Here is a 12,179-nt window from a genome sequence, read left to right on the forward strand (position 1 = left end):
GTGTGTGTGTGTGTGTGTGTGTGTGTGTGTGTGTGTGTGTGTGTGTGTGAGCGTGTATTTATCACTTTGTGGGGACCAAATGTCCCCATAAGGATAGTAAAACCCGAAATTTTGGACCTTGTGGGGACATTTTGTCAGTCCCCATGAGGAAAACAGCTTATAAATCATACTAAATTATGTTTTTTGAAAATGTAAAAATGCAGAATGTTTTCTGTGAGGGTTAGGTTTAGGGGTAGGGTTAGGTTTAGGGGATAGAATATAAAGTTTGTACAGTATAAAAACCATTATGTCTATGGAAAGTCCCCATAAAACATGGAAACACAACATATGTGTGTGTGTGTGTGTGTGTGCGTGCGTGCGTGCGTGTGTACATTTTTCCTAAAATAAATTATTTTTCCTTTTGCCATCTCATAAAATAGAATGGATAAATCATTTCACGCTTTAAGATCCCTTCAAAAATAATCTGTTACAGTAAAAAAAAGAAGTACTGTAATGTAATGAAATCACTTTGATTTAAATGTTTTTAAGAAAAACAAAATCCATGGAAAAACATGCTTTTTGCCATCATAGGGTGTAGTTCCAGCATCTACAGGGACCTACAAACCAGCTAATTCCTTACCCCCTGGTTTTACCTTACCAACACCATGTGCAACAGGCTGACAGACACACATACATATAATATCATTACTGTCATCAAACAGATGAAACATCACCAAAGACTAATGCCAACCATCCCATATAATACAAAATCATCCCGTACAGTATTTAGAAATCCAAACAAGACGCCATTTGTCCCATATTTTAGCGTGTCTCACAAACTGTGGAGAAATTGACCTGAAACAAACACCTTTCACATGAGTTGTGTGAGATTGGCTGTAAAAACGTTATATGGACACCACACTTAACAGAAATGGCTGGGGGAAAGACAGCACACCTTTTCTTTCATGTTTTCTGTCAGAAGCAGGAGAATTATGTCAAAAATCTATAGCATTCTAATGCATGATAATTGTTTCTCACCATTTTGATTTTAAAACACCAGTACACGCACATATTCATGTCATGACATCACATTGCATATGCCAGTGCTCGTTCTGGAAAGTAGACTTAGCTAAATGATGGTGAGAAAAATAGCTGCACTTTAAGTAGGCTACAAAAGTACAATACAGTACTGGCTTCATTAAAATGCTTAGTGTGAGTTTCTTACATTTCACTTGTGATAAAACACTATTTACTGCAAGTGCACTTTAATCCATGGAGAAATGCTCCATTGAGCTTTAAAACAAGAAATGGCTTAAGCTTAATTATAGGCAAGAAAACACTTGACAGAAAAATATTGTCTTTCTCCACTGATTGCAACTTCGTTCTTCAGGCAAAAATAGTGGGGGTTTTTTAAAGTGAAGATTGATAGAAATTTGATTCTTCCTGGTTATTGTCCACTTTAGGTGGACCTCTTTAATCATTGCGCAGCGAAAAAAAAGTCTCGTATTTAGAGCTGGTATATCCAGTACCAGGGCTGGTATAAAGTTGTTAACCCTATATTCAGGAGCTTATTATTCATGAGAATTATGTTGGTTTGCTGGTTCATATAATTTAAAACAAAAATAAAAGTAAACATTATATTGAATAAAAGTCAAAACTTACTTTGAGAAATAAATATGTTCTAAAAAACTGCATGTGCTGTTTGTTTTTTTGCTAAGCTGATGGGACTGCTTCTGAAGCGAGAGATGAGGATGACTGTTGTTGACTTTAATTCGAATTCACATTCTGCAAAAGGCTCATATGAAAAGTGTGCTGATTTAGATCAGCAGAATTAAAACACTTTGGATTGTATTCAAACTTTTAAGAAGTTGTTACCGAAGTAGTACATCAGCCGTTCATAATGTGTTTGCAGCAGTAAACTAGTTCATATGTGTAGTTTTAAAAATTTTCAGGAATAATCAGAAAAGTTAAAATACTCTCTTTAATATTATACAGACTAGAGACAATACTAAGACACTTCCTAAAAGCCAGCATGTGGGAGAACTTTGCTAATTAAAACTGGATGCCTATAGCTATTCAATGTACAGACACCAAAATATGCATTCAAATAGACAAAAAAAGGGTACATGAAGTATCAGTCATATGGCATAACATAAATATATGTATATGGCAAATTGAATAAGGGACAAGCCATTTTTTAAGGTCAGCTGTATATGACTATCACAAAGGGAAGCTGCAAAGCTATCTGTATATGCAGATTATATTACAGTATTAATTTGTCAAGTACAAGACATTCAGAGTTGCAAAGGATATATGAAGGATAGGAAGGATACATATAAATGAAAAAGCTTAATTAGCCAGACATGTCCCTTGCATACAGAGTTTTTGCTCTATTCTTGGAAATGTACAATTGTAGTACATTCCCAGTTGCCCATGGAATCCATAGGTCATTGCTTTAATGACCTGAGTGTAAATGGGAAAGGATCACTATGCAATGCAATACTGATACAGTAGGTTCTAGTGAAACAGTTTATACCAGGTTGTCTTAGTGAGGCCTTGACAGCCTAGCTGTCATATAGTATGTTTAAGATCTCAATTGTTAACAATCTTATGGTCTTCACTCTTTGGCACAAGCTCGGTGTACTAAATCCATTGGCAGTGTTGACAGACCAAGGATTCTTGTCAGTTTATTTGGACGGGATAATATGGTTCCAAGCAGAGGTGGGTAGAGTAGCAAAAAACTGTACTCTAGTAAAAGTACAATTACTTAAAAAATATAATTACTCAAATAGAAGTACTAACATAAATAATGACTTGAGTAAGAAAGTATCCAATTAAAAGAGTACTCAAGAAGTAACAAATGACATAATAGACTTTTACTCCCCTATATTCCATTACATAATACACATGAACATCCATCCATCTTCAACCGCTTATCCGAAGTCGCGTCGCGGGACACATGAACATGTATTACATAATTATTATTATCATTAATGGAATCATTATGTGTGTGTGAGTGATAGAGAGAGAGAGAGAGAGAGAGAGAGAGAGAGAGATGGAGCATGTGCGATCACCTTTTGCCACACCCATTCAGAGATGCTGACAGCTTTCTCAGAGGAAAATAGACGTCCAAGTGGGGGTATTCCTCTCTATTTCGCGGTAGCCGGTGCACAAGAGTCATTCACTATAGAAACAGCGACGTCCTCCGACATTTTAAATAGTATATATCCAATGTGGAAAATAAAAGGTTAGTGCTTGAGTTCTGTAATAAATCAGTCTGTTGTGTCTCTCAGCATGAGCCTTAATCCTGAAGCTGTCCATTTAAAGACATTTAAAGCTATTTTCTAGCTTTGGTAACGTATTAATAGTACGAGCGATCAGATCATGAAGAGCTGTTCTATGTAAACATGTTCTATGTTCTATGTCCTCCACCTGCTGGATAACATATGCAATTGCAAAAATAAAGACAGTAACTCCTAACACATCTGCAGTGCTCTTGCAATTTATTTTAAAACAGCATGAACACAAGCAGAGTGATACACATAGTGAAGCGTCCGAGTGCTGATGCTGTCAGACCATCAGTGCTCATGGAACATCTCTCATCCAATCAGATTCGAGGACTGGAACTAACTGTGGTGTATATATATATATATATATATAGAAAGACAGAGAGAGAGAGAGAGAGGAGAGGGAGAGAGAGATAGAGTCTTATTTTTCATTGAAAGTGTATAACTATCGACAAGATACATTTATTTGAGAAAAAAAAAACATAGGATGAGCCTTGTTTTCAGAGAAATATAACAGCATTTGCTGAGGTTTAAGTAGCTGGTGGTGTAAGAAAAATAAGCTTAATAATTTAATTCAAAGGGAAAACAAGCTTATTTGTATTTACCCATTGGCATTTTTTTTCTTGTTTTTAAGTAGAAACCTGGCATTTTTATTTCTTTACAATCAAAAGGTAGTTTCTTATGTCATTTTTTTTCTCAAGTACATGCATTTTGTTTTAGGGATGTTCAGATATTTTTACAGGGGGGAAAAAGATGAAAAATTTACATTAAGAAAATATTTTGTTTTTGCAGTGCAAGAGGTTATTTTGGGCACCAGGAAAAATAAAATAGGTCCACTTTAGACATCCCAGAATACAGTCTCACAAATGAAGGGTCACAAAATAAATATAAAAAAATATTTTTGGTTTTTTACATCAATATGTGGTCTCATTGCTTTACTGAATACATGTTACTGAAAAAAGACTCTCTTTCTCTCTCTTTCTACCTCTCTCTTTGACCCTGTATCTGTTTCTCTCTCTCTTTTGTTCTCTTGCACCCTCCCTCAGATTAACCTACAGAGAAGGATGCGGGTCACAGGAGTGATAACCCAAGGAGCCAAGCGCATCGGGAGCCCAGAATATGTTAAATCGTACAAAGTGGCCTACAGTGATGACGGAAAGACCTGGAGGACTTACAAAGTCAAGGGCACGGATGAAGATATAGTGAGACCATTTGTTAATTAGCAAAAAGACCCACCATCAGTCACTCAGTATGTGCTTTTACTTCCCTCTCCTTGAATGCGTTATCAGACTGGATTTTAAGGGAATAAATTAGTAGGCCTCAGAGGACACACGCTGTCCATCATTTCTGATGCTATCTTTTTTGTTATTACATAGTTTCCAGTTATCTCATCTAATGACTTTGGATAGAAGTTGCTATTTTGATTACTTCAGATCCTGTTCTATTATTAGTGGATTTTAGTCATTTAGTTATAGTGCAGAACTGTTTTGAAGGTCCTCAAGCATTATTTTTTTTTTATCTAGCTTCTTCTAAATGACAACAATGTAATTTTAATATTTGCAAACTGAATTGTGATTGGTCTCATCTACTTTAGAGCTGCCTTTACTCTACAAATAATGTTGTGTTGATTCTCATAATTGATGGAAATCAAGATGTGTACTGAGTGTCATGACAATGCCAAATTGTCTCTGAAAGAGCATTTCATTTATGCAGAGCCAAAGCCTAAAACCTAAGCTTACTTAAAACCTTAACACTATTCTTTTGGTGTCTTTCAAGCACTGGTATTTCCTTTAGGAAATGAAAATATTGTCCATTTTGGCCTCATATATATAAAAAAACTACTTTTCATATAGAATTGGTGTTGTTAATATACCATATTGAATAAAGAATTTAGGTATATTAAATGTAGGTTACTGCAATCAGAAACAGTATAAAGGAAAGAGACAGACCATTAGTATAAAAATGAATAGAAGAAATCATAATGCTCAATATGGTGGCTGTAGTCTCTTCTTTGAGTTTAAAAGAGGCATCAAAAAAGCCTGATTTTTTTTTATTTATATATAGATGCATATATATATATATATATATATATATATATATATATTTCTGATATGAAAGATGTAGGAGCACCATTTATGATATTTGATATACTATTTTAGTCTGGATTTAAATATTTAATTGAAACGTAATCTTAAAAAACAAAACAAAAAATTTAAGATTTATGGTATTCCCACATTAAAGTGGATAGGACATTGAGTGGAAATATGGTTGTGTGGGGACGTTTCTAAATTAAAGGCACTTTGCTTTCATGCGTCAGTGTTGACCTTGTCTTTGCTCTCTCATCTCATGTGGATTCTCTTCACATTCTCCCTCCAGATCTTCCGCGGTAATATTGATAACAACACCCCATATGCCAACTCCTTCACCCCTCCGATCGAAGCTCAGTATGTGAGGATCTACCCCCAGGTGTGCAGGAGGCACTGCACTCTTCGCATGGAGCTCCTGGGTTGTGAGCTCACGGGTGAGTTACATCACCAAATTAAAAAACATCATTTTGAGAGCCTATCAAAAGAGGAAAGAGGATTAGAAGTGTGTCACTAAAATGCCACTAAAGCAAAACAAAAAAAAAAAATGCACACAACAGGGTTGAAGTCTGTTTGATTTTCATTTAGTCAGTTCAGGGGATTTTATTTAGTACACATGTAGGATTATCTTAATACAGGGGCAATGACTTCCATGTTTCAATGGGAGCATTTGAGATGACCTGTCTTGTTATTATTTACATTTGTGAGCTACATTATTTGTATGCATTACACAAACAATTTTATGTAACGCATTCAAGATCTGTTCCTCAGTTTGAGTATTCCCTTGGAATTGAACCCATGACCTTGGTCATGATTTACCAGCTGAGCTACAAGAATATAGGGACCCACTATATAATAGTTGTCTTTAACTACTATGTACTTAAGGATTTTGTACAGTTTACCTATTATGTAAATATGTGTTGTTGCATTGTACGTACATTTAAGGTGACTGCATTTAATTACATCTGTAGGTACACGGTTAACTTTCCCGATAATCCTAAACCTAACATTTGCCAAACCCCAATCTAAACCCTAACCCTACCCCAACCTATGTTGCAGCAAATGTAATTGTGAGAATTTTGTTAATTGGGACTGTATATAATATTTGGAGCTAAAAATTGCATATGAATGACATTTAAAGACATGGTCACCCTCATTCTAGAAGTTTTAAATGTTGGTTTCCTGCTTGGGATGCTTGTGTCCTGGTTTATCTCCAAGAGGTCAGCCTGGACCAGCATTAAAATGTACGCTTGTGTAAGCTGTTCTATTCAGCAGGGTTGTGAAAGAGGAGGCAAATAAATGTAATGCCCTTCAATTCCTCAGGGTGTTCAGAGCCAATGGGGATGAAGTCTGGCCACATTCAAGACTACCAAATCATAGCTTCCAGCATCTTCAAAACTCTTAATATGGATATGTTCACCTGGGAGCCTGGGAAAGCAAGACTGGATAAGCAAGGAAAGGTCAATGCTTGGACATCTGGACACAGTGATCAGTCCCAATGGCTGCAGGTAGTTTTTTTATAAAGTCCTTATATTTTTTGGGTCAATCTGCTTTTGTGTCTTTTATTAACTCTCATCTCAAACTGGACAAAGTTCCTGTCCATATCTGAATATGTCACTTTCAATGGTTAGTTTGTGTTAGACTCTACATTTTAATAATGTCTATGTTTACATGGACACAAGAAAGCGACATATTCTGAGAAAGTGGGTTATTGCGATTACATGCACTATAAGCGGCATACTCTTTACTCCTGTATACATGTGGCTCAGTCAGTAAGCAGCTTTCTACACACCAACGTAATTTCACATTTATCTTCGCTTTATTTCCAGATATTCCAGAGTTGTTGTTGTATTTGTTGTTGTAACTTTTCCATCGTGATATGCAGTGGAACTGCACTGTGGCTTTTCCCTCTCACATAAAACTTTGATAATCCCTGAATGTACAAGCACATATATGAGAATGTGAGGAACCATCAATATGTATCATTATTGTGTTTAAATGTATAGGTATAGTTTATATTGGATGTACTTTTCCCACTGTAGTCCCAGAAATGTTGAATTCTTTCCGCTGTGTTGACTTGTTGTGGGCTCAATCCTATGACGTTTGTTCTCCGGTCTGTTTCACACACATGCGCACTCCTCAAAAACCTGTTAGAATGTCGCTTATGTGTTTACATGGTCACGTTAAGCTGCGATCTCAAGGATAAACCTATGTATGTTAAAAGGCTTTCTCTTAATGCCTTAAACAGCTTAAGAAAATCTGCTTTCTCATTTACATGACATTACTTATCAGGGTCTTATCAGGAAGATAAGACCCTTCCTCTCTGTACATGCCACACAACTGCTCGTTCAGTCCCTTGTCATAACTAGACTGGACTACTGTAATGCTCTCATTGCAGGCCTACCTGCATGTGCTATTAGACCTCTCCAAATGATCCAGAATGCAGCAGCATGTCTGGTCTTTAATGAACCTAAGAGAGCATATGTTACACCACTCTTTGTCTCTCTCCACTGGCTGCCGGTTCATGCACGTATTAAATTCAAGGCCCTGATGCTGGCATATAAAACAGTCACTGGGTCTGCTCCAGCATACCTAAAAACATTTATGCAGAGCTACGTTCCCACCAGAAGCCTGCGGTCGGCTAAGGAACGTCGCCTTGTCGTACCAAAACAAAGAGGCACCAAAACACTTTCCCGGACTTTCAGTTTCATCATACCACGGTGGTGGAATGACCTTCCCAACTCAATCCGGGAAGCTAACTCACTCTCTATCTTCAAAAAACGGCTAAAAACACATCTTTTCCAAAAGCACTTAACCGGTCACTAAAATAAATAAATAAATTATTTACATTTCTTGTTGCACTTAAATCTGTTTTGTATACTATTCTGATGATAGTGAAACTTTGTAATATGGCACTTTTGTACCACTGTCTCCCTAAGATGATTCGCTGATGTTCTTCCTCTTTTGTAAGTCGCTTTGGATAAAAGCGTCTGCCAAATGAATAAATGTAAATGTATATGTACTGAATGGCGCTTTCTGCAAAAACCCTGAAATATTTTTTTTTTGTAGTGCATGTAAACGTGTTTTTTCACATATACCTTTTGTGGTAACATTTTAATAATGTTTGTTTGATCTTTTTTAAGTTAAACAAATTATATAATATAACTAAATCAACCTGAGTTACATCAAAAAGTAATTTAGTGCTTCAGACCAGGTCAGGTAGATGAAATAGCTCCTTAAGGTAACAACAGCACATATCCACTTTTTGCAGTATAAAGAATTCCAGTGAATGATGACATGCTAATTTGAAATGATTATTGTAATGATGTTTTCAAATTAGAACCAGTAAGTGCCATGGTTTGACTTGTTAAAAACTTTGAGGCTTTGAGGCCTAGCTAGGTGGCCATTTTCTGAAGAACAAGAATGTGAAAGTGTTACCATGCGTGTCTTGAGCTGTCGCTTTTGAAATCGTTCAAATCGTTGTTTGCTGGTAAGGAAACAAATTGTCCCCTTTGTCCCTATTGTCTTTTTGGTGTTGTTCTGGGAGAATGCATTATTTAAACTTTTTTTTTTTTAACGTTTTTTTGTCTTTCGCCCATTCATGGACCACATGGGCATTCTGACGAGACAAGAGACGTGCACTGCTATCATCTGCTCGATTTTCCGGTGATGGCATGGATGTCGATCTTTTCAGTTAGCTGTTGAATCTACACACAGTGGTTTTGCAGTGCAACCAAGTGCATCGCATTAAGGAATGACTTTGAACTAATATCAGCTCAATTTGGAAATTCCCTTGTTTTTCCCCCACGTGCTGGGGAACGACTTGGTCAAGGCGATGCTTTTGTTCGTGAGGGTGTTTTGCACTATATGGGTACTATGCTGTAACGAAGTTCATTGGAAAGAAGGAGGCAAGAACCGGCTTAACAATATAAATAATAGTTTAATGATTAACTTAAACTTAACTTCTGGCCCCGTCTGCCAGCATGTCATCCCCGCCTTCCTGGATCTGGGAGGGAACAAGGGGAGGGAAACAAAAACAATAACAAAAAACTCCAGTACTTGTACACCGTAAAGGTGATGATACCAAACTACTAATATTTAAAAAGAGAGGGAAAGGCCAAAACGAATGGCAGCGGTAGAGAGAAGAGAGTGGAAAAAAAACATTTACTCGCCTGTTCTCCGATACGCCATAGCCTGGTCCTCGGCCACTCCTCCACACTCTAGTGGACGACAGCTACACCTCCCCGTGTGGATCGGAGGCAGTCCTCCGGCCCCTGGTGGACGGAACACCCCACCGAATTTTCAGTGGATGGAAGGGGTCTTCCCCACCCCTGGCAACGGTCTTCCCGCTCCAGGTCGGTCGGCTAAAAGCCCCTCCTCCCCTCGTGGTCGGCTGCCATTCCTCTGCTCTGAGGTGGCCGGGCTCCTCCGTCCTCCGGTGGATGGCCGCAGCTGCTCCATTGGGGTGGATGGTAGTGGCAACGACTCTACTATGGCGCATCCCTCCTCCTTCATGGGTTGCAGAACCAGTGTAACGAAGTTCAGTGTAATGGAGGAGGTGAGAACCAACTTAACAATATAAATAATAGTTTAATGATTAACTTAAAGACAAACACATACCGGGCACTGCCCATAACTCTCTCTCTGTCAAACTGTTGCTTCCAGTCGCCTTTATCCCTCTCGAGCTTGATCATCCTAATTAGGGGCCGGGTGTGCAGAATCACAGCCTGGCCACGCTCTCCACCCTGCCACATATGTGTTGTTCCCCCATTATATTTTGGGACCGGTTTAGGTCTAACCTATTTTTTCAGTATACAAATTTAGCTCAGTCTTCCCCATAATTTACGCTGGTGAATGAGCAGTGAATATTTTCAGCGTGAGTTTTGCCTCTGCCTCCATGACCAAGGGTCTCAGGACATACGTAATATAACTCAATGTATTGTAAAAATAGGTCTACACACGAGCCTGATGAAGGATGAGCTCCTATTCAGTGAAAGAAATCGGACCATATAAACAAGTCTGTTCCTCTCTTGTTTGCCCTTCAGTCAGTATCGGGATGAGTTCGCCATTGTACATGCCTCGAACGTCCGACAACCAGAATATGGTTCAGTTTTCCCCAGCGTTTTTTTTAAAACACTTCCCGAATTTAGCTTCTATCTCCATGAACATGGGTCAAAGGAACAAACACACAGAGAAAATAAGCACCACACGTTGTCCCCCCATAAGAATGCTGGGACCTTTGTGGCGAGCCTGCTTGCTCTCAATTGCCCTCCATGTTCGCACATTCTTCCCTGTTCTATGCCAGGATAGATGGTTTATCTTTTTATAAATACCTGATCGAGGTCGGCCTCTGTCTCCATGACCAAGGGTTTCTGGACATGCAAAACAGAATTCGATTGAGCACAAGTTTACACAAAACATACAGTGAACATAATCATAAAACATTGCTCCCCCATTTTCTGAAATAAACATTCCCCCAATGATCATACACTTTACCCCATTCAAATACCAGGGAAAATGTATATTCTGTCAGCATCCCTGTTGTAGATACATTCAGAGCGCTCATCATATGCCTAAATACAATATAGGCAAAAACATTATAAAATTCCCTTCAACTAGCCACAGTATTAGTGGAACGAAGGCTTACCTCTGCTGTGCCGCTGGTTTGGAGGCAAAAAGAAAGCCTATTGTTTACAGGTCGCACTGCAGACAAGAGCCATGTATTAATCCCTCTTTCTTCCTGTCTGGTGACTTGGCAGCAGCTGAAGGGCATTTTGAACTGGGTACTTCGAATGATAAAGCATGGTTATGCAATTCAATTCAGGTGAACTCCGCTGGTGTTCAGTGGGGTTGTTCTGACAGATATTTCTGTTCAGGAAGCCCCGTTATTGATTCGAGAATTTCATTCTCGCTTAGAAAAAGGGGCAATGGAGGAGATTCCCGCTTCTCAGAGAGAGTTTAGCTTTTACAGCCGTTAATATCTGGTATCGAATAAAAAACGCTGACTTGCATCCCATTCTGGTTTTGAGATGTTTGAATTCAAAAATTATGAAATGTCAGTTTGAAACTCTGACAGAAGCAAATAATGTCACAAGTGCAGCCGGGGACTGTTTTGTGACAATAGATTTGAAGGATGCTGTAACAATGTTCATAAAAGGAGAAAGCAGGAGCTGGGTGATCAGTCCACATATCGTGTTTAATGCTATGTCAAAACAAAACAGCTTTCCAGCTGCATTTTAAATCGGGCTTTTCAGCCACCCACATATTAACTCAGAGAAACACTCTTAGATGCCCAGACACACACACATAGATAAGACAATCTTGTCAGTCTTTCTCCCCCTTCTTGCATTTCGCGTCCTTTTAAGCTCTCCGGCACCCCCACTAGAACAAGAAACCAGTGTTAGACTCCTGATAATCAGGTGACAATCCTTACCGTTCTCATCTCCCAATTTTGTTCTCCATAGACACACTGACGCTTGACCACACCCCCCCACCACCACATACCCCCATCGCCCAAAACAGGCTGGGGCATCATCTGGCCTGCCCACTACCAAACCCCCCCCCCTCCCCCTCCCCATTTCTGGAGAAAAAGTCTGCAGCAGCCATCTGTGCCACCAGCCTGTGTACCACCTCGAACTTAAAAGGCTGAAGAGCCAGATACCAATGGGCGATACGCACGTTGGTATCCTTGATGCGATGGAGCCACAATAGTGGGGAGAGGTCCAAACACAGGCCGAAAGCTGTCCCAGGAGGTAGTACTGAAGTATGAGGACTTCCCACTTGATGGCCAGACACTCCTTCTCAATATTCCTGTTCCTTGTCTCTCTCG

General features: G+C 38.9%; 1 protein-coding gene across 2 annotated transcripts in view; it reads left to right on the forward strand.

Moving 5' to 3' along the window:
- The window catches only part of edil3a (EGF-like repeats and discoidin I-like domains 3a), a 384,265-nt gene that overhangs the window by 307,532 nt on the left and 64,554 nt on the right, over positions 1–12,179 (forward strand). For both annotated transcript variants that reach the window (XM_052111629.1, XM_052111639.1), the window contains 3 exons: positions 4,313–4,468; positions 5,643–5,787; positions 6,674–6,858. In XM_052111629.1, the coding sequence (XP_051967589.1) occupies positions 4,313–4,468; positions 5,643–5,787; positions 6,674–6,858 (486 nt within the window). The remainder of the gene's footprint in view (positions 1–4,312; positions 4,469–5,642; positions 5,788–6,673; positions 6,859–12,179) is intronic.

The sequence above is a fragment of the Xyrauchen texanus genome, chromosome 3 (assembly GCF_025860055.1).
Source record: "Xyrauchen texanus isolate HMW12.3.18 chromosome 3, RBS_HiC_50CHRs, whole genome shotgun sequence".
Classification (NCBI taxonomy): Eukaryota; Metazoa; Chordata; class Actinopteri; order Cypriniformes; family Catostomidae; genus Xyrauchen; species Xyrauchen texanus.